Raw genomic sequence first — 23,884 nt, 5'->3', positions numbered from 1 at the left:
ATGTCATCTTGTGACCCTTCATGGCTGGACACGACGGCACTGAGTGGCAGTAATGAGGGACGACAGTGCAGATTAAGTTCTCGCAGCAAAACCTGGGGCTGCTGTCCATTATCCAGCAGCTGTGACTGGGAGATGCTGCTGGGAAGGCACGACTGGAGCAGCCTCCTCTTCCCACCCTGCCAGAGAAGGGAGGCTGGGATTTAGCATGGGACCATGTCTCCTACCTTCTGGCTGTGAGCTGTTCTCTGGTGATGAAGAGATGGACAGAGGCAAAAGCAGGCATGAACCTCTATCCCGACATTCTTCAGAGCCACTTTCAGGAGCATGCAGCTGAAATTCTTTGGAGGGCTCCTAAACTGCCCCCATCTTCAACCACCAGCTCTAAGGGGCCAGCCAGTTTTTGTGGCAATTTGCAATATTACAGGGTCAGATGCATGCTAGTCACTAAAACACTGAAATGGGGCCAAGAGGTCTCAGGAGGTGTCTGCAAAAGACAGCACTGAAAGAGAGACCTGTAATGGTACACACAGATAATGAGTATTGAACAATACAGCCTGTTCCAAGGTGGTGTGGATACAAGGTTAAGAACTTCTAGACTCATTTTTAGCCAATGAGGAATCTCAAGAACAATAAAAGGAAATTATTCCCCCAGCACTTGGGAAGGTCTTTTACTGAAGCCAAGCTAGGGACACCATGCTAGTCTATCTCACCTTCAAGTAGATGGTTGTACTGCACAACCAGTCCATGGACTGCAGAGACAAAGCAATGCCTTTGTGCTTGTACATGTGCAGGGCAGCAGTCTTGGGAACCTCACTGCTGAGCTTCTTTTGTTATGATAAATTACTTCATTCAGCTGAGGTATGGAATAACAAAATTCTCTGCACAGGCATCACCCAGTCCTCTCCGCTTAGGCAAATATCCTGGTGCTAAAGGTTTATCACAGAGGAAGAAAGATATGTGGAGACAGACTCCTCACTTAAACCACCCACCTGGTTTGAAGAAACAGCCTCCACAAAGGAGTTTCCTCAGAGCTTGGTAGTTTTGAAATTTTCATGATTTTTGCCTTTACAACATTTTACCAGTAACTGCATCTCTTCTAACAAAAGAAACTTCTCTGAGGTGCTCCTCTGAACACCATCTCTATAGGATAAAAATGTCTCAGAACAATCTTGCAAGTCAAAGAAGGAACAATCACCCTTTACACACAGAGAGCTAAGCCTCAGTGAAATTAAATAATACCTGAAGTCATTCTTGCCATGGCAGAGCTAGGAAGTTGATACTGTTCTTTCTCCAGAGTCCTACTGCAGCATATCAAGATCACTGGTATTCCTTCACCTTCCTGAATCGCACTTCAGGATCAGACTCCTCATATAGCAAATCCATCCTGTTTTCAGAATTTCCTTCTTCCTGTTAATCACTTTCTGTTTATATTCTTTGTTTTCTTCTTAAAAGAATAATCATTAAACATGCATAAAGTAACAACTACTAGTAGCACAGCACCTGGCCTTTGGCATGGGTTTTGCTTTATAAGTGTTTTTAAAAGTCCTCTTTCTTTGCCACTAGCAGATAATACTGCCACCTTTGTTGCAAATGAAAACAATATTTGAACAAAAAGCAGTGACTCAGAAGAAGGAATTGAAATCTCATTGACATTCAAAGCAAGGGGAAATTAACAGAAAGGTGGGGAAAAAAAGTAGGTTTATGTTTATGGCTTAGACGATATGGATACCATAAAACAAGTAATTGCAGCATGTAAAGGAGAGATGGTCAAGCAGAGATTTGTCATGAGAAGGGGGAGTCTTTAGACTTCTCACGACAGAAAGCTCAGCGAGCAGCTTGTGCACGGCAGGCTGAAAGGAGGAGAGCTCACAGTATCCTATCTCCCGGTGACAGAGATAGGATGGGCAATGAGAGACTTGGAACTTCAGACACACTAGGACAGCTGAAGGTGAGGCATCAGGTACAAAACAGATAGAAACTCAGCAAGTAAGGTCTTGGAAGCAAAGCTTTGGTCTAAGAGCCACCATCTTGTCTGCAAGTCTTTGTCCAATTTATCCTCCTCAAGGTCTAGTTCCTGCAGTGAGCAGGGAATGACTACATCAGATATCATCAACCCAGTTCTGTTTAGACTCACTCATTAACACCTATAGTTTGGTACAGAGATATTCTCTCACCACCCTCCCCCTTTATTTGTTTTTATTATTATTAATTTTACTAGCACTTGAAGCTAACAGACAATGAGTGCAAGTGAATTCCTCCAGGTTGTTCTACTTCACTGTACTGCTGTTATCCTGTTACAGTAGGATAAACTATCTAACTGGGATCTGATCTGAATCCTACTAAAACAATGAAAAGGCCTTCATTGGCTGTGCAGTTTTGGATTTTGCCTCGAACTGTGTTTGATCTTATTTAAGGTAACTTGAGCCATTTATTCAATTGCACCTTTGTCTTGAAACCCAGAGGAAACTGGACTGGAGTAAGGAGGATTAAAGTATGCATTTCCAGAAAATCTTTTGTGCATGTTTGCAAGGAGAAGACATATTGTATGGGACAGGAAGCAGCTATTAATCTCTGCAAGTGCCATCCTGGTTTTGTTCAATGCAACTTCCCTGCTTTGTCTTTGTATCCTTAGAGTTCTTCTTTCTCTACTAAATAGGTCTTGCTCTGCCAGTTTAGCAAAAACCTGTCCCTCTAATGCCCTCAACTGGTGCTTCCTGCACCTCCTTTTCATTCCTGCAGGCCATTCTCCTGGATAACAGGAGTGGCACAGAGAAGCACTGGCTCACTCAGCAGCCTGGTAGATCAAGGGTTCACTAGAATGGGGGGACACTAGCAACTGCGTGACATTTTTACCTCTCCATGCAGCCCCATTTAGAAAGGTTTACAGGCAGGAATGCCACATTAGGGTGATGACTTTGTTCCTTTATTCCTCTGGTATGCCACAGGCTTCCTGTGCGAGTTTAAGCGAGCTGCTTTAGTCTACACATCTCCATTTCATTGTCCAGAAAGGGAAATGCTGCTGCAAGGGTACATTTGAGAACACTTAAACTCTACACTGATAGGGACTGAGAAATCTAGTTTTCTTGAACTCCCGTCTTGACTAGGAGCGGCTTCTGTATCCCTGCACCATGTTTAGCCTCCCCATCTTATGGAGGTATAGGCAGCCTTAAGGGATGCAGCTGAATGTTCAGTACTCTCATTTCCTGACATGTCTTCTGCTCTACTCCACTTGCCTATGAACTCTCCCTGCCTACCTCTGCTCCAAGCCCATCTCTCTCCTTGTCTTGGCCTTTTCTGGCCTGTTTTGGTGCAGTCCATGGTTTCCTCAACTTCCCCATAATAGGCACTGGCCTTATTCTGGTGTCAGGACATTGCTCACTTGCCCTGTGAGGTCTTTAACATGGCAGGAGAGAGGAAGATCTACACCATGGGAGGCAGCTAAGTGCAGAGATTCCCCTATCCAGCACCAATCCCGCCAGCTCTGGGACTGGGACGAACACTGACACCTCAGTGCTGTCTGTGCAACACCTCACTCACCTATCTGTGGGGCCCTGTGAGCAGCCATCCTGCACCCAGAGCCTGGGCCAGTCCCTCTGCATGCCAGCACAACCCTGTGGAGCCTCCAGCCAGTTCAGGGATGTCTCACAAGACACTGCTTGCATTCAATGTAGATACAGCCTATGTGAGCTCCTTGCTGGGATGCTGCAAATGCTGTGGGAAGGAAATATTGAAGCTGGAGTGAGAGGAGTGAACAGATGTTTTACAGCAATAACTTCCACCCCAATCCCCCTGGAAAGGTTTGGATAGAGCACCCTGACCCAGATCCCATCTAGAAAAAGTCTGAGATGCCAAGGCTTTCACAAACATAATCTATTGACTTCTACCTTAAAAAAAGTCTACAACAGCTGGCCACTTGTAATTGCTGCTGCTAGCAAGTTGCTTTTATTTTCTCCTATGAAGTTACAGCCAGACCTTCAGTGTCTGCCTCTGTACTTCTCTACAGTGACTCTTCATCTTAATGCTAATTTAATTAGCAAATAGCAGAGCAGGAGACTCTGGTTGATGTTTTAGCCTTTCAGGTGAGCTGCAGTTCCATGGAAGTTAGAGCAGCCTCAGGGCTCTTTTTCTTTCTGGTATAAGGGCCAGAGCTCTCAAGACCATAAATGTGGCCCACAGGTATAATTTTCCCATAGCTACAACTGCTAACAAATATTATCCTGGGACCTAAAATCCTCTTTACTCCATCTATGCATCATGCTACTCATGTTCAAAGTACATCCAAGAATATGGTCAGCCTCAACAGTATGGGTTGTAACAGTCTCAGCCTTTTTCGTTTTAACTTTTAAAGCTAGGACACAAATAAAAAGAAGGGGAAAAGGCTGATAGAATTAACAGGGAATCCAAGTAAATAAAAGCAATGTATTGGTGTTCACGCAGATTAACCTGTTAGGTGATAAAGGAACATAAGTTTGCCTTGGGCAAAGGAGTCACCTACAAAAGAGGAACCGCTTTTAGTACTTACTGCATCCTGTAAGAGTAAAGCCCAAGCAGTCAAGCTTTAGATAACTGTGTCACAAGATACCAAGGAGAAAAGGTTAGGCACTCAATTTCTCAGTATACCCTGAAGAGGACTAAAGTATCCTCTATTCCACAAATCAGACTGAGCTGCAAATCAAAACTGTAGTACTTATGCATAGGTATCTATGAAGTCAATGCCACTGTAATGCCTTCCCATCTTCTGCCCTTTGCAAGAGCCCCCATGATCTGGCTTCCTTATAACAGGATCTATATCCATACTGGGACTTGCATTTGAGTGATGATTTTGTGTCATATCCAACATGCACCTGTCTATACGGACCTTCCTATCCGATATATGACATTTTGCCCACCATGGCTACTCTGCCGGAGCCCGTGGCCAGGCATCACTGCCCTCTCCCGGCAGAGCTGCCCCAGCACGAACGCCAAGCCCGGCTCGCAAAGCTCTGCACTGCAAGCAAGCCTGCTTTGCCTCAGGCACTGGAGGGTATGATTGTCCTTTTGCTGTTGCCCTGACACTTCAAGTAACCTCACCGAGCAGTACAGTGACAGCTGAGCTTCTCCTGAAGGAGTAAGGATTAGCTGAAATATAGCTAAACAGATGAGAAGTGGTGCCCACTAGGATTGGAGGTACACATACCAAGAATTCTGAATGATGAAATGGATGCAATATAAATTAAAGTTTGTTCTGATTAGGGTAATCAGCTAATATATTTAAGCTAGGCCAGTTCAAGTGTGGTTGCATTTTAGCCTCCAAAGACCCCAAATTCTGGTTGCTAACGTGCTGTCAACTGCACTGATACAGTGACAGATCCCTAATGAAGAACGACAAGGAGATGGCAAAAGAGTCCGTCAGTATGTTTCACGATGTTACCTTGTGGTTTCAAGTCTCCTCCTTGGTGCTCTGGAGAATTTTGTGCATATATATACACACACATAGTAATACAGTGCTCCCAGTGTTACAGGTCCTGTGTATTCATAGGGATACAAGAGAGAGAGAGAACTTATTTCTTCAGAGGAAGTTGGGAAGATAAATCCAGTCACAACAGGGAGGTGCTCAGATATAGAAGAAATGGCAGCTACAGCATTTCAACATCTGAGTGTCTCTGAAAGCCATGTGTAATTTCCTAAGCAGATACATTCAGCCCTTCTAATTTTGCCAGTGATGGAAAAAGGTGCATTATAGTCATCAACAGCACTTTACTTTCCATCTGTGTTTCCTCAAGAATTGTGCAAGGTATCACGATTCATTCTGACTGCTCAAGCCATGAGCTCCCTCTAGCATCAAAAAGGATTAATGCAGTTGGTACCTTTGTCATCCTAAAAGAACAGAGAGCAAATATAAGGAAATATCAGTAAGATAAAGGAAATCTGACTCTTTTCTTCTTTTTTTTTTTTTGACAAAAAACCCCAAAACCAACCAACAAAACAAAACCAAAAAAAAAAAAAAAAAAAACCAAACCAAAATCCTTTAAGCTAGTTATGTGCACATAGGTAAACCTTGTCACCCTAAGAATGATGAGGCAAACACACTCCCAGGACAGGAAAAGGCAGGATATTAGTTTACATCCTAATCCATGAAATACAGGTACAGATTGTGCGAGTCCACTCTGGTTATTAGCTTTCACAGGAGACCACTATAAACTGGCAAGATGATGATTCTGGCCCTGGAGCTGTGCTTATTGTTTAGACAAGCATTGTCACCAGAAAATACATAAAAAAAGAAAACAGAATGAACTTGGATAATAAGCAGGCGAAATTATCCTTTGGGGTACCTCAGATCACAATATTCCAGTTGGCTATTTAGAGATTCTCTAGTCTTGCCTTCCATTTTACAGCATTTGGGAGCAAAACAGGATTGTTTCAGTGGTGTTAGAGCTCCCTTTCCCCAGGGGTACCTAAATGGTGTTACTTGAGTAAATCACGTCAGTGAGAAAGGCATCTTTGGGCTACGGTTTAAATCTTCTAGGGTGTGTTGGCAAGTTTCCTTTCCCAGAGCCAGGGAAAGAAGAAGCCATGTAGCCAGCATATTTTTTGGTCACATTTGGGAGTGGTTGTGGAGATGACAAGCACAAACATGCTAAAGCCTGTATGTCTCTGCTCCACGGACTCCAGTATTTCTGTTGTGCCTGGGGCACAGGAAGCCTCTCTCTATGGCACAGCAATTCTCTCAAAATACAGAGAGAGCAAAGAATGTCAGAGTGAGGCAAAACTCCTGACAAGATAGGAAATGTCAAATGGATTTGCTGCTACACACAGTTGCTGGTGAAACCTGCAAGCCAAACTAGTACATAGAAGTAACACCAACCTTTATACCAGTGCTCAGTAGTTTAGAGAGCTCCTTCTTCCATGCTCAGAAGAAAACCACAGCTCTGTAGGCCAGGCAGGCATTGCAGATTTCAGTTGTTTGTGACATTCCCAGTGATTCTGCACCAGTGTCTGCTGTCCTGTGTTGTTGTCTTATTGCAGAGGTTCCATACTGTTGTCTCCTTATCTCAAAAGTTTCACACCTTCTTGGTGTTTTCTCATGGGCAGCTCCTCGGAGCACTGACTCTTTCTTCTTCACAAAGCAGCCACCTGACTCCAGTCCCCTTCTCAACCAGCCACCCCACTCTTTTATAGCACTCTTCTTCTCATTGCTTACAGCTGTGGCCTGGTAAAGTCAGGCCTGTTCCTAATCTTTGCTAATTGGCCCAGCTGCAACTCCTTAGGGGTAAGATTACTTTCTATACTATCTTTATTTTCTTATTTTCTATCCCCCTACAGTCCTGTCTTTGACATCCAAGTCTTGTCCATCAGTGCCACCAATATTCCAGAAAGATCAAGCACCTAATTGAACTCCCTATGAGGCTTCAGTTTTGAAGCTGTTAATGCAAGAAGAATCTTTGTGTTAAATCCAAACTGGTCCAGTCTTGCTGGGATGATCACAGACTTCATTCAAGGTTGCAAGGTGCAGAATAAGTAGCACTGAAGTCCAGGAATCTCTCCTTCTCCCTTCATACAGTCTGAGATGCTTTAACTTCATGCACTCATGTTGAGGCCAGAGAGTCCCAGTGACCCACACACAAAACACGTGTTGTGGCTTTTCTTAGGAAAAGAAGAGCATTGTGCTAAGCAGGGACACTGCAGCCTCTGCCATACTCCTGCTCCTGCCAGGGCAGGGGGAAGGACTCAGGGTGAAGTGCAGGGCAATCAGCTGATGTGGAAAATCAGGCCAGGCCAGGCTGAGATAACCACATCTCTGCCAATGCTGATACTCCAGAAGTGGCTCCTAATGATGCTGGAAATTGCTTAGAGCTCATCTACATTTAGAACTTTGGCACTGCCTCTCCCTTCAGTGCTACTTTTTCCGATGTCTTACATGTACCACCTCATAGACCTCCTGTCTGATTGCATGGGCCACCCCACTGCAACCCCTCCCTCTCCACCTGTCTGCAGAACAAAGCAATGCTGGACACTGGCTGACAGAAGATATTAGTACAATTTTTCACTCCTCAAATATCTCAAGACACTCAGCTGTGTAAAAAATTTAAATATGCCAGCTGTTGTCTCTGTTTCTGGGCTTAAACAAAACATTTATCATGGACTGTCATCTTTTTATCATCTCACTGGTATGTCAGCAGCAAGACACTGAATAATGAGCACAAAGTATTCCAGGCATCTCAGAGCAGGCAGCATCACTGCCTCACACCATGCTATCCTTGGCTATGATGCCAGTCAAACGCCTCTGGAAATCTTGTTGATCTTTGTAACATTATGCCCAAAAAGTGGTGTTTCTCTGAGTGGCTCCAGAGTCTCTTCTTTTTGGAAAGAAAATGGAAATTCTGGGCATTCAAAATTAAATACAAACCTGGTTTCCCTACTTGAAACCATTTTAACTGCAATCAGGAATCTACAGTTCACTTCAAAATAGTAATTTCATTGCTAAAAACTCCTGACAACTCTCAAAGAAATGGGAATTCATCAACTCTGAAACACAGACAAATAGTGCAAATATAGCACGTGAAATCTCTCTCAAATGTCTCCTGATAATTATCAAGAACATGCAACTTCTACTATTTGTTAGAAAATATATGAAATATCATATCTTGCCATGAAGTACTTGTGTCTTATGCTCTAAGTATTAAATATTAACTTATTTTAACTTACTCTACATAAGAGATCAGATAAAACAGACCCTACAATGGATGCACAAAGGAATGAACACCAAATAAAAGCCTGACAAAGCCAACAGAAACCAAACCACCACAGACCGGCATTTCAGAAAGTGCTTTATTTCCCAGTTCTTTCTGCAATGGCTCATAAACATTATTTTTGTTTGCAAGATCAGAATAAACATCAGTGTACCATCAAAAGTATTAGGCTGTAGTTAATCTCTGAAACTTCTTACCTTACTAATGTTAATTATGCTGGCTGACTTTATGGTACATCTTGTTAGCACCTGTCCCCAGTGAAATTTTTTCCATTTTTGCAGTTATTAGCTAATCTCACTAGCAATCTCTCATTTTGCAAAGGAGTTCAGAAGTCTGAAATAAGAGGAATCGAGAAACTTTTGTTCATAGATTAAACTAGATGAATAAAACCATTTCTCTATGAAAACATCAATCTTTTTTACAATTGCAACTGATGAACCCTAGGTCATAGCTCCTGAAAATGCTAGATTTGGTTCCAGCGTAGTCTGCCTTTTTTTTTTTAAGATGTTAAATTCACTTTGCCTGATCTAAAGAAAAATCTCAAGTTTATGGAATACTTCAGCATAAAATATTTTTGGTAGCTATGAAGCATGGATAATCATGGACTTTTTCAGAGCAGCTGGTGGCTAAATAAAAAAAATTAAGAATTCCTTTCCCTTTTATAAAACTTAAAAAGAAAAGACAATTGCCATATGTATTACTTCTAGGGCCCTGACATGGCCAGAAAAGCTTAACAAATAAATTATACAGCAAATAAACAATAATACAATAATCAATAGTGAATGATACAATTGGAAGAAAATACTTGAAGTTACAATGACAATAGATTCTTTTCTGAAGCTCATCTAACTAATTATCAAAGAAGTCCTTTTCATCCAACTGTTGATAAACAGTTTTATGGACAACCAACAATTCACCATGTTCCCTTTAACAGAGACTCTTCCCTTTACAGTGAAATGTGAAGAGAGGATGAAAAGATTATTTTAGCTAATGTTAGGAAGCTATCCATCAATTTTATATTCCAGTGCCCCTATTATAAACCGGTAAGTGTGTCATGTCACCTAGTACCCTGTCTAGGTACCCTTGGTGTCCAGTGCCAGGTATTTTCCAAAGGTGGTATAAGAACATACATATAAAACTTACCCTCTAAAGGAAGTTCCCTTCTTATTCAGGAAAATAATCTCTGGAAAGCACAAGAATATAAATCTCATTGCCAAACTCTGCTTATTTCTTTTCCCAAAGTTAACAGCACTTTCACTAAAGATGCCACTCACCACAAACTTTGCCCCATTCTGAAGCACTGCTAGACAAAACACTGGGAAAATACCACACCCTTAGCACCTGTAAGAACAGCTTTACCAAAGTATATAAAGTAGAATCTACTGCTGCAGCATCCTCTCCTCAGAATGACTCTCCCATGCTCAAACCTGTAAAAATATGTCTGGTATTGTTTTCCAGCTGAAATGTAAGGGATGAGACGTGTTCCTGAGTTAATTCTCCACCTGAGATCTACTCTAGTGGAGTGAGTATGCTGGACTTGAAAGGCCTAACCAGAATACATCCAGAAATGCAATTCCTGATTCAGACAAGGTACACTACTTCCTTCACACAAAATGAATCTTAAAAATAAAAAATTAAAGGCAATAGTGACTTGCAGTTATCAAACAGACATCAGGATTTTCCACCGTGACTTGCATCCAGATGTAAATTGCAATATTTGAATCAATATGAGGAAAGCTAATTTAATTTATTGCCAATTAAAATGGATTAAAGCACTGAGAAACGAAAGCAAATTCAAACAGCACATTCCCTTCCTGTTGCCCTCTTTCCTCTGACTCAACTTCACACTTTGAACACCCAACTTCTCGGTCTCCCCTTGTCCAAGGCAGCACAAGGCACAGAGGAATATGGACATTGCAGTCAGTCAGTCTGTAACAGCTCCTTTCTGTTGCTCCATCATGGTCCTCTCCACAGGCTGCAGTCCTTCAGCAGAAACCTGTTTTGGCATGGCTCCTCTCCATGGACTGCAGTTCCTTCAGAAAAATCTGCACCTGCTCTGGCATGTGATCCTCTGTTGTCTGCAGGGAACACACCTGCTCTGGCACCTGAAGCAATTCCTCCCTTTCCTTCTTCTCTGACCTTGGTGCTGAGAGGGCTGTTTCACCTCCTTCCTCACTCCCCTCTGCCATGCAGCATTTTCCCTTTCTTGCAGACCCCTCCCCAGAGGTGGCCCAGCTTCACTGATATGCTCAGCTGTGTGCTGTGTCCATTGCAGAGCTGCCTGGAACCAGCTGCGTCCCGCATGGGGCCACCCACACCAGGGCACCTGAACTCAACACAGAAGCACAAACTCAAAGCTGAACATTAAGAACTTCCTGGCCATCTCCTGTGCTCTCTTTCAAGTTGTGCCCAAAGTGTCATTTGTGGGACACAGTGGGGCAGACCCACAGACTGATCTGGACTCACAGCAATAACTTTGTACTGATAAGGTGCTGGTGCACAAAGTGCGAGACACTGCTGTCATCACCCCAGCTCTGCATTTGTGCTGACCTGTGTGGAGATGCAGGTGCAGGAGCAGAACCTGCAGCAGGTGCTTCCTCTGAGGACTTCTGGAGTGAAGGGGGCAGTGGAGCTCACCCCAGTATTTCCCACTCCTTAAGCAAAATGCAACGATATCTTACATTTCAATCATGTAAGAAATCAAACTCCAGCACAATAAAGCAAAAACAAAACCCCAAGATAGAGATTTTTTTTTAAATGAGAAATTTCTTTCTGTGCTGTTCTGGGTATGAGAAAGAGGCAACAGGAGAAAGGCAGAAAAGTGGAAAATCAGAACATGTTAAAACTATTTCCCCACTCCCAAACAGCAATGAGTACAGCGGTAGGAGACAACAAAAAATATGGCTAGGCCAGTGAGAAGCAATTTTATGGCTTGTATTATGTGCAAAGTTAGAGATGCACTAGCACCTGACATGAAAAATCTGTACAGCCAAGAAATTATTGTGAGGATATTGATTTTAAACCAGTAAAGGCCTCTTTCCACAGATCATCTGTTCTCAGTAGAAGTCAGGTCAAGAAGGTTCCCACTTCCTCCATCTCCTTCCATGTACAGAACACCTCAGATGTGATAACAGCTTTGTCAACAGCCAAAACCATGGAGCTATCAGACCAGTTTGCATTCAGAAGATAACCAGCACACTGAAGATAAAAGTAAAATACACAATTACCATTCTAGCTTTTATTAGATGTGAGCTCAGAGCATAAGTAGTAACAAAATCAACAATTAAAAAGCGGTATATTAAAAAAACATTTACCATCTAAAGTGAGCCATTTCAGCCATAAGAAATTGCAGTCTTCAGCTGTAACTTTGAGAGCTTTCTATCTCCTGCAAGCAGTTTTTGCAAACTTGTCTTCCTCTTCTGTTCTCTGCTCTGGTCTCTTGACAGTTATCTGGAGTACTCTCAGAGGTAAGCGATCCTGAGAAAACAGCAAATGAACTAAGAGATAAAAGTGGAAGACAAGGGGGAAACACCTGCAACTTCTGACAACTGAAGTGTCCTCTGTTAGAAACAAAATTTCCACTTCTCTTTCACATTTAATTTTAGCTTTAAAAGAAACAGCTATGCAAAAAAAGTCAAATCTATGTAACTTAACAGTGACCTGATAAAGCAATACTGAACTTAGATCTAGGATAGATTTTTAGGCCCAACTTGTGATTAATTTGCAGAAGCACTGCTAAACTGGAAGCTGGCTGTGGGGAGAAATTGAGATTTGTTTTCTTCTCACTGCTGACCAGTGTTCGTCAAGGAACATATTTAAGAAAAAGTATTGTGTAAGGGCAATGCTATGTAAAGAACAGGAATGCCTACTTTCCATGATATTCTTCAGTTTCTTATTCCTTCTACCAGCTCCTATTTCTAAATTAAGGACACTTGAGTGTGACTGTTCTAGGCACTCCCAACTCTCTGTGCATTTTCCACCAAGTTTTCATACACAGAGACTTTATCTTCCCTTAAGCTGGAAAGCAGAATTCCATGAGCCATCCTTCAAGAGATTAATATCAGCAGCTTTACATCAGGCAGAAACACAAATGCAGCTGTTCTTGGGAGCTGGAAGATTTCTCTTCTGCTCAACAAGCACTGCAGAACACAGGGGCATGGTCTCAGAATTCGTCCCTAGCTCAGACAGAGCTCAGACTAAGATCAAACTCACAACAGAAGGCTCTCAGTTCATGAGACCTGACCATTTTTGACACCACTGGTATCACTAAACCAATGCAAATTCCATGCACAAAGAAAATTTGCCACATCTAGAACTGATGTGACAGAAGTTAACCAACAAAAGGTGGTTTGCAGAAATTGTTACTGACATGCTGTCAAGTGACCAGGTAGATCATGCAAATGAAAAAGTGCCCTCATGTGATGGGACAGGTGTTAACTATGGAGTCTGGTGTTAGATGCAAGACACTGAACACAGCACAGATGGAAGATCACCTACAGAGGAAGAAAAGTGCCAAACCTTTCAGGCTCTGAGTGTGGTGGTTTTGAGGGGTAGTTTGGAATGCTTCATGTTCTGGATAAAAAGAAAAAAAAAGTGAAAAGGCTTTGGTTATTTTAGGTTATTAAAGGGTTAGAAATATACAACATGATTAAGTTAAAGCTTACTCTATAAAAAGTGTATATCTGAAAGACTGGATAAAAGCTCTCTGGTGTTTCTTTATAAAACAAGCTTTCATTTACTTTAATAAAATGCACAGAGACAATAAAAAGATCAAGGAGGTGCCACTGGCCTATAGTTTCAGTATGACATGCAAAGATGGCAATGTATGAATGAGTATTCATTAACATTTTGGGAACACACTCATAAAAACATTGAGATCTGTCCAAACACTAGGCATTTTGTTGAGCAGACCAGAAAGAGTCAGCAATAATACTACTATTCTGAAAAGGAAGATTTACTTTATTCTCTATTGGAAAATCCTCTTCCTCCCACCAAAGAAAGTGCATTACACAGAAGTCATGTCATCAAACTTTAATCTCCTCTGTTTCATTCCTGCAGGTCCTCTCACAAGATCTTACACACCTTCATGTTCTTCCTTGAAGGCTTGTAGAACTTCTTGTGTGAGCAAGCAGAAAGAACAGCTATGTCAGCACAGAGACAATCACTGCTTGTCCAGGCTGCTTTCAGGACTAGCACAGAGAACGTTAGTCTGGCACAAGGACACTGGCACTGAACTCCCTCTCTCACTGATCTGCCAACACACACCTCACCGCTTCTGGCTCTCCTACTGCCATTTGAATACCACACCCAATTATGTTTTAAATAGTATCTACAGACAGAAACTGTTCTCCAAAGAGCAGAAATATTCCTATGATCTTTCCTGGAGCCATTGAACTGTCAACACTTGACCAAGGGAGAGAGTTGAAATGTTTACAGTATTTTAGTGGCAGTTTATGCTGTATTGACACTGTCCTGCTATAGAAATCCAAGTACATTAGACAAATGTCCAAATGGCAGATCCAATAGTATGTTAGCTTTTCCTCTCTAGCTCCTTCCTAGTGAGGACCCAGAAATCAACTCTTGTGAAAGCACTATACTACAAACAGATTTTCATGATGAGCCATATCAATCCCTGTTAGAAAAAAGATCAGGAAGAGTGAGAAATTTAATTTGCTTAGAACAGCATGCTCTTGTTTAAACAGGCAGAATGTCATTAACAGAAGCCAGTACATGCCAAATGACCAACTGAGCCACACTGCAGAGAGTGAAGGATGGTTGCAGTAAAAACATGAATTCCAATTACCCACATTAAAAGATCTGACTACATGTGCCCTAAAATATCTGCATCATTTCACCACAGATAAGTGTAATTAAAATGGTATTAAAGAACTATGTGCAAACAACTATAGTCATCTCCATTTTATTGTGAGCTACATACATCTATATATGTATGCATATGTATTTTAAAACTACAAAGTATCCAAAGGTAACTTGTCTGAGGGACTATCATATACATGCTTTTTGCAAGGTTTCTGCTATCTATCAGAGGCTAACTGATGAGAATTACTCCCACAGCTCCTATTTTCCTGTCCTGGGAAGACTCCTTAGGACAAGGACACTCCTTGTAAAGCTTTCCATGCTTTTAAAACCCCTTCTGTACAAGAACAGGATGGGGTCCTAGTTGACAAACATGTACCAGTAGTTTGTATGATACAACAGTACTATTTATGATCACTCCTTTGAAGACTCTCCAGAAAACACTTCAAATTCCTTCAGAAAATAAACATGTCATTTGTCATGTGCATCAGAATGGAATGGGATACTAAGATGTAAGAGCTTATATTGGAAAAAAAACAAAACACAAGCACACACACTCCTGTTATTTGCTCTTCCCTCCTTTCCCCCCCAGACCATACCTTAGCTGCTGTTGTTGGGTAGGTCAGCTGGATAGCTTCTGACCTAAAAAATTAACACCACCTGTTTTACACAAGGCTTGTTTCATTCATTAATGAGGTGCATTGTTTTGGGGAGAAGATAATTGTTACTGATGGAATGGGTCTGAAGTCTATTCCTACAAGAGCTTTGTTCAGAAAGGCAAGGCAGATCAAAGATGATTTTCTCATCAGAGACCCATAAAGAGCAGTAGCTTTTCCCAGCACCATCCTCAGCTGTATCACACTTTCTATCCCTAATGGAACAGAATCTTCCTACCTAAACATCTGAGAACCTATCTGCTTGAATAGGCTTAAGGGAGAAAATTCCACTTTTGCCAACAGATAGACAACTTAACAGGCATCTACTATCCACAGCCAGAATCAGGAATTCAAGTGGTATGAAAGAGGCCAGCCCTAACAGCTGGCAGAAAGCATCCTTTCCTCCTTGTTTTATCAAATCTTTTCAGTTGCTGTGAATGTAAATGGTCTGTGAAACAGGGCTCCTTCATACTCATCCCAGTAACGATGATAAACCCCTAAGCAGGCAAGTAAAAAACCTTAATGCAATTTAAAGGAACTTATGATTGTGGGGAAAGAGGGAGAAAAACTGATGGGGCAAAGCTCACCAGTGTTTACCTGTGCAGTGAAATCAGCAGGTCCTTCAACAGCCCAACAGTGAAACACTGAGAATTGGAGGGCCTGAGGGCATGGGATTTCTGTGGAAGCCTTAATAAGTCTGAAGAAAGAGACATTTGGGCAGATACTGAGCTGTAGTCAGTGGGATGAGAAAAGCAGCAGGTTAATTCAGTTGGAAAGAAAAGGTTTGTTTTCCTTGGTAACAGGTAAAGAAAAAGAGTCTACAGCCCTGGGCTGAAGCTCCAAGAGGAGTTCTTCTTCATATCAGAAGCTAAGAATGGGCACCTCAGACTATGGGGAGTCATTTATCTGCCTCTGGTGCTCACCAAAACTCAAGCAGCTTTTCTGTTTTTAAGGGCAGGGTAGGCTTCCCTTCTCTTTGTACCTTTAAATTCCTACCAGTAATTCACACTATCCACTACTGGCATAGAAAGGACTATGGATAGACTCAGGAACTACACTGAGCCCTTGGGCTCTCAACCCCAAAACCCCCCAGGCACAGCCCCCATCAGCCCTCCACACAGGATCCTTGCTTTTCAGGAACTTCTTCCACCTGAAGAAGTTCTTCCACCTGAAGCTTCTCCCTGAAGCTGTCTTACTTGTTCTCCATCATCCTTAAAATCCACTGCCCTGAAAGAGCTCTTGCATTTTTCCCCATGAGCCCCCATAGCCACAAAATAGACCAGTATTTTAAAAGAACAAGTAGCTTACACTTGAACAGGAATATTATACATTAAGTTACTATAGAAAAAAATATACATACACATACATACACAGACATTTGTGCCTCTAAATTTTGTGGAAACTGCAATAATTTTGTACCACAAAAAAAGCATTCATTACCAGTATTGGTTTCCATCCAAGACGCCTCCAGCCTTGAATGAGAGCTATAGATGTGTACCTTTTTACACCTTCTCTACATTTTACCAAAAGGTTATCTTTGCATGCACATACAGAAGCACATCTCTTGTAAAGCAACCAGTCACTCTTACAGACAACCAACAACAAGGATAACTGGAGAATCAGTTGTTCATTTACTGTACTGTTGAAGGTCAGGAATTCTAGGTTTGCAAAATAAGTGCTTGCACAAAACAACCACAAGAAAACAAAGTAAACATCCGCAATTCCAACACAAAGTAATAACCAAGTACTTTGCATCAAGCTACATAGATTACTCTGAAAAATCAGCCTTGAGTATTCTATTTAAACAACTTTAACCATTACAGATATCAGCATTTACTTCTGATTTTTTTCAGAAACATAACAGTCTTCTCTGTAAAATATAGGTGGATATTAGTGAAAAAATACATTAAATCAAATATAGAGACTGGACATGGGGGTGAGTTCATATTCCTCCTTCAGCAACATGCACAAAGCAAATGTAAAACACACTTTGAAAAACAATGATTACATTAAATTAAAATAAATGACACATAAATAAACTGAAATATATATCTGGAAGACAAAGAACTGAAATTCTGTGAAAATTAAGAAAACTGAAGACAAAAATGTGAGTACTGACTCAAGAATAATTTAAAATAAATTTTCCAATAAACAGAATAACAGAATTGCAAGTCTAATCCCCAGCTTTTAAGAACAACTAATTCTTTATTGCTTCTTTGAAATTCTTCCATTTTTTTCTTCTATTGTTTTCAGAGTAGCATGCAAATCAGGGTAGAATACAAAATTAATTTCAGAACCTGCAATTCAAGATGGTTTTCTCCAGCTGTGGCACTAGGTCAAAACCAGAAACACCATCAGAAATACTGTGTGGCACAGGATGAGACTGTAGCTCATGGCGGAAAGAACTGTGCAAAAACCGGAACTGTTAATGAGGGAACTAAGCAAGAACTGATATAACTTCAAATATAACTTGACTTTCCTTAAGCTATTACTCCAATCACAAACGTATTGTCTGCTTTGAAGAGAACTGAAATAGAAACAACCTCTTGCTGGTAATCTTTAGCTGTAATTTACTCTTTTGAAAAGAACAATTCTCAACAATGAGGAAAAATTCTCCAAAAAAGAGCAATATAGGGAAAGAGAATATAGGTTGGAATGCAATAGTTTAAACTTAAAGAAAAGCTGGCCATGATGGAATTATTGAACACAGAAGCATGGAAGGAGGTACCCATTCTGGTATGCAGTCTTAGAGCTGGAAAAGAGAAGGGGACTGCTGACTGAGTGCTCCAGAACTGACACTGCAGCAGACAACATCCATCTGGGAGATATTTTGACAATTAGCAAAACAACCTACCAAAAAAACAACCAACAAACAAATAAGGTAAGATTAAAAACCCCAACCAAATAAATAAATGCCACAGCTGAATCTTGTGGGATTTTTCCTACAAGGAAAATGAGTAAAGCATACCATAAAACAAGTCAGTGTAGATACTAAATATTAGGGGCTCTGAAAAAAACTGAGATTTTTTTAATGCACTTGCATGATAAAATACTGGCTCTTGTTTAATAAGAGCATAATCCTGTTGGAAAATTCTAAAGGGAACTAACCCATAAACATTAGCTTTAAACAAATAATGTTTATAATGTTAGTTAACCTCAGAGAAGTTGATATATGTTAAGACTAAGATATAGCACCTAACAGATTTTGCACATAAAGGCATTTGGAACTCAAGTTCAATGTAAGGGTTTTGAAAGTTTTAGCTTTAAATATGAAAAGAAAATTTAAAAATAATTTTAAATGGCCACTGTTTAGAAGATGTTTGTGAATGCTTGAATGTAAGGTAAAGTAACAACATTAAAATGTTAATATTTTGGTTCATATAATATTCACAAGACTTTCTTCTCTACATAAATGAACTAATAAATTTCCCTGGGGTTATTTGTTTGCCTGTTTTCAAGTCTGAAAAAGAGAGAAATCCTCACACTGGATTCTTCCACAGCATGCAGAAAAAAACTCTATTTTATGATCAAGCTCTCAACTACTTAGCAGGAACTAATAACAGAAAGGCTCCTATTGCTGTATAGAAACTACTCGGAATGTTGCTCTAGGAATTCAACATCTGAAGCAAACAATGCAATTGCTTAACTTGATGTCTATGTTGTTATCAGTTTCACTTCATTTACAGCTTTAAATTGATTTCAAATTATTTGTAGGTGCAATTTTTTTTCTAAAGGAAATGTCTGTCACACATTACACAGCTCAGTGCTTGTCACTTACTATGGCTTTAACTCAAATATTACTAAACCTTTATTTTTATCACATTCAATTTTCTAAAGATTCCTGGTAATTATTTTAATTATATGGACCACATAAGCCTTAGAATATGTCACCTTTAAAAACTATTAGTTTATTTTCTGAATGCTCTGGTGACAGCATACTTGGACATATTGCTTTGATTACTTCCTTTGTTTTCTCGGGCTTCTCTTTGTTACGAATGTATCCACAAGCCCTGCATACCAAACAACAGCAGCTTAAATCACATTTGTCTGAGCTGATAGCTTCAAGTGCACAAAGCAAGAGGTAGATAAGCTGAAATGGCAGCATTAATCATTTTACATGAGAAAGACTCCTACATTTAGTTGTTATGATCAACTGCAATTACAGTACCGCTGCAAAGGAAGGCTGCATGCATCAATGAACCTCATTATAAAGCCAGAACTTAAGTTCAAAGGTGTCAAGTCAAAAACATTCACTGTTACAATTCACACACTTTTCTTTATCACACAACCTTACGTTCACCTGGAAACCTCACCTTTCTCCTCTCCTTGATCTTCACACCATTAACATTATGATCAGGTCAAAGTGGCATTTTCTTAAGCATCCATGTCCTTTATCACTTTGAAGTTTAGCATCCTGGACCTTCCTTTTGTCACAAAACCATTGCCATACTGATCCACTTTGCTGTTGGATTCTGTGATCTTGGAGCTGACAGATTCTATGGTCTCTGTAGTACGATAAAAGTCAAGGGTCTCAAGCAGAAAATGTGAACCCAGCATTGTGATCCACATTCTAAAGCTAAGGAATTAAATTGTGGAAGACCTTCAGAAACAATGAACAAAATGGGCCATTTGGATAGAATCCAAATTACTCAAAACTTGAAACAGAAGAGAGAGGTGGTGTTCCACGGGGCAACTGAATGACCTGGAGTTGGCAGAGAGCCCCATCAGTCCAACCAAAACAGCTTTCTATCAGAAGTACTCTAAAATATGCTTAGTCTGAATGGCATACAGAAATTAAAAAAGAATGGCAGTACTTTGAGAGCACCTGCCTTTCCTTCCAAGCCATTTAGAGTTCTCCAATTTGAAAATCCTTCCAGGCTTCACAGGTGAAGGCGAAGAACTATGGTGAGGAACTGTGGCAGTCTCTGATTTTATCTGTTTCCATAGACAATGCTTTTTCTCCTGGTTCTTGTTTAACTTGGCTCACACAAGTAACAACACCCTCTGTATTTTCTTCAGCTTAAAAACAAAACAAAAATCAAACACTGAAGTTCAAACTCCATTGACAATGCTTCAGCCCCAATAACTGTGCATTTAAAAGAAAAATATTTCAGGAACTCAAGCTAATAGTTAAGGCATATATGAAGGTTACTGCTTTTTAGCTTGATAGCCAGTTATATCACCTACTGTACTCTAAAACATTGCAAGTTGACATGAACTTACTGCAGTAAGGGTCCCCTTGAGTAACAATATTTAAACCAATTTATAAAAAAAAACCAAAATGTTTTTAGATATAAAATCACTTTCACAAAGAAGCTCTTTCCTCTTTCCCATGGAAAAATAAAAACACTAGTTAGAATTGTCTGAAAGAAGTCTGTCTTGGAGTTCCCCACTATCAACACATTTGTCTCCTTTCTTCAAGACACACAGAACAAAATCCACTGTATTTTCTCTATTCTAATATTGACATATTATTGAGAAAACTACAACTTACTAAGTGCTGGCTGGCTGTCCACAATCCGTACTGGGATAGTCTGCACATCTCCCAAGAGAATCTGCTGCACTCCTCCTTCCAGGCTTCTGGAGTCATCCACCCCTTCAGCTGGTACCAGCTGGCCCATGGCAAGCAGACTCTGATCAGAGGCAGGCAGAGCCCCAAAAGCAGGCACAGCAGCACTGTCCTGTGTCAGGCCAGCACCTTGCAGACTGTGGCCCTGACTCAGTGCTAGAGAATGGCTGCCTATTGCACCCCCCAGGGAATCCAGGAGACCTGCAGGGCTGGGAGGTGAATGGTTATTTACAGCTAGAAGGGCTGTTGATCCATTTGTCGAGGTAAATGCTGACTGCAGCTGTAATCCCTGTGAAAGAGAAGGCAGAAGTACCAACCTAGCAGTATTTACAGCCGAAGGAGTTTGCATTTAACAGCATGTATTGTCTAGGTGCTTTCTGACTTCCTACTCATTAACTCTTCTGAACACTCAATCCCAGCAACTCTAGGCTCAAAATGTACTTGAAAACAATTTGGACAATGGAATCCAGCAGCATTTAGAAGATTGCTTATGACCATAAAGTTCTAATTTTGGATAGATGTTCAGTTTCAGGACATTCCCCAGTACTGTCCATTCCCACAAGGGGTGGGTACTACAAGCTAAGCACACTGCTTTAAATAAAATTATGTGAGATGGAGTCAGGCCATCCTCAGAAAGAGAAGAAACAGCAAGTAGAAGAGAATCTTACTACAGATCGTATTTCTAGGGAAAAGATCACGCATTTCGTTGGGGTTTGGGAAATATGAAGGCAGATTTTCAAAGTAGTTAAGGAAGAGGGATAAGAGAGCCAGCTTTGAAGGGAGATAAGCTTTAGAAGAAGCTCTTTTAGCACAACATTCTTATTCCCTCCCTCTCCAGCCTTTCAACCTTCAAGTTTACAGCTCTGAGCTAGGAGCAGTTTCAGGATTTTAAGATATTTTCTTAAGAGGCTGGAGAAGGATTTAAAAGGAATAAACAAGTCTGTCTTATCTCCCTGCAGTTTTGCAGCATTTTCATTATGAAATGGCTGGACCATGTGGAAAATGAACAGGTACTTGGTTTGAGGTACCTGTTACAGGTACTTGGTTTTGATACTTCAAAGTGTCAAAAGATGGTAGTGGGATCCCCTGCACCACAGCTACATGGTAAGTGTGACATGCAAGAGCAACCACAGTAAGAGCTGACAGCTACTTCCAAGTGCATGTTACCCAGCTACGTTTGGGATCTGCTGAGAGGGAACGTGCTGTTCTCAGCTCGCCTCCAGCACTTCCAGCACAGCATGTTTGATGTTCTGTACATGACCTGACTGTACCTGAAGCTGTGCAAATATCTTGGGCTGAAGTGAGGAGAGTGAAGACAACAGCTGAGCTGTTTCTGGTATCAAGGACTCCCCGCTCTGGTTGGATTCTGCTTTGGTGATGACTGACTCCACTCCTGAGCTCCCTGTGGTGCCAAAGTGAGGAAACAGACAGTTATGATAAATCTCTTCTTCCTGTTTAATAAAAGCCTCCCCTGTGAACCAAACTCCCTTCAATCTCAATACAGATATACAGAAGACATATATATACGTATATAGATGCTGTTCTCTTTGCAGAACTTGGATGCTAAAGAAAGAAGACTGGGTATGACAAAAAGGCAATACTGCAGGAAGTTTGTATGTATCTGTACAGAGCAAAAACCAGAGGCACCAAGAAAACTGTTCTTGAGAGCAAAGTAATTGCACCCTACACTGTGCTTTGAATTTGCAGTCATAACATAAAAGCTGGAACATTTCTAGCAAAGCAGCAAATAATTTGACAATATCTATACCTGAGTAAGGGCTTAAAAACACACAGGTATCAAAAGAAAGGGTTGTCTTTCAAAATAAAAATCTACACAGGAAATTTTCTAGTGGGAGTCTCACCACTCTCTTCCCATCTTTGTGAAATTAGCATAACTTCTATGCAGTATCACCTAAAATCCATTCATCTGGAGGTCTTTCAGCCTACAGATTATATAATATCCTCAAAATTCTTATTTAGTGCAAGAATGATGGACTTTATTTCCAGAAGTTTGGCAAAAACTGAGATTTGCTTATAACAATTTCCGCAAGAAAACTTCTCATGAGATCATTCCATTTCCTGTTTGAGCTGCCCAGAAGATTTTGGTTAAGCTTTATGCAGACACGGGCAGACAGTGCTCAGCTTCTTATTTCTCAGCTCCATGTTATGGAGGTAATAGAAGAACTTGCCCTGTGAATGCAGATTAGTCTGGTGAATGCAAAAAATTGAAAATTATCAATTGCAAAACATTTTCTATCAGAAAATCACAGGAAAATTTTCCAGCAATCTGAGCGGAGGTAGATTTTTCAACATATATAATGATCTGCAGACTCTTAACGATCACAACTGACCAGAAGACACATACAAACCTATAAATCTTCTTGAACACAAGTACTTCAAATATTTAAACTATTTTGAATATTATACAGAGATCCCATATGCATATGTGAATGTTCATATGCAGGAAGAGATAGCACTTCTCTCCCTGGGTTGTATTCTACAGTGACACCCCTGGGAAAAAAGGTAATAGTTAAAATCTCTACTTCCTACAAAGAAAATTGTATCACATGGAAATAGGAGTTCTGCACAAGCAAGTTCTGTTACTGCCTGATTTCTTAAATGTACAGTTGTCTCCATTTGGGACAAGTTGTAATTAAAACAAATCTGTATATTAAAACATATATGTATATATTATGTATATATACATATATGTTGAAATTAAAACAAATACGTATACAGAGTTGATATAAAAGTTCACTAAAATTTCTGTTTGCTTGAAGATGCTAAATAAAAGCCAAATTTATAATTTTAATACTTCTGCCAACACCATCATGACTACGCATATTTTTTCCACACATGCAGTCAAATACAAAAAAAAAAAGTAAACCAAAATAGTTATAGCAAAATAATCCTTCTTAAGTTCACCTGAGTGACAGGACATAACAGCAACCTCCTGGGAAGGAAAATGAACTTGGGTGACTCAGCTAATAAAAGACATTTGGAGACACAGGTTATACATGCAATCCTACCATCTGAAGGTGCTGAGGCAAACGCAACCGTCACTGTTTCTGTGAGGACATTCCCACTGTCTGTGGTCCATTGCAGCTGAAAGG

The 23,884-nt window shown here is 40.6% G+C and overlaps 1 protein-coding gene across 3 annotated transcripts in view; it reads right to left on the bottom strand.

Annotated features, from left to right (window-relative positions):
- Positions 1–8,796: 8,796 nt before the first annotated feature.
- The window catches only part of CARF (calcium responsive transcription factor), a 33,835-nt gene continuing 18,747 nt past the window's right edge, over positions 8,797–23,884 (bottom strand). For 2 of the 3 annotated variants that reach the window (XR_004060883.1, XR_004060884.1), the window contains 7 exons: positions 23,801–23,876; positions 22,043–22,173; positions 20,697–21,060; positions 19,516–20,221; positions 13,248–13,301; positions 12,044–12,206; positions 8,797–11,927 (listed from right to left, as the gene is read on the bottom strand). Coding sequence is in view for 1 of the 3 variants with exons in the window: in XM_030952503.1 (XP_030808363.1) it covers positions 20,103–20,221; positions 20,697–21,060; positions 22,043–22,173; positions 23,801–23,876 (690 nt within the window). In the remaining 2 variants the exon portion in view is untranslated. Of the gene's footprint in view, positions 11,928–12,043; positions 12,207–13,247; positions 13,302–16,646; positions 20,222–20,696; positions 21,061–22,042; positions 22,174–23,800; positions 23,877–23,884 lie in introns of those variants that run through there. The other variant, XM_030952503.1, reaches the window with a different exon arrangement.

This window comes from Camarhynchus parvulus, chromosome 7 (assembly GCF_901933205.1).
Source record: "Camarhynchus parvulus chromosome 7, STF_HiC, whole genome shotgun sequence".
Taxonomy (NCBI): domain Eukaryota; kingdom Metazoa; phylum Chordata; class Aves; order Passeriformes; family Thraupidae; genus Camarhynchus; species Camarhynchus parvulus.
Note: the sequence above shows the minus strand (reverse complement) of the source record. Positions and strands in the feature narration are given on the sequence as shown.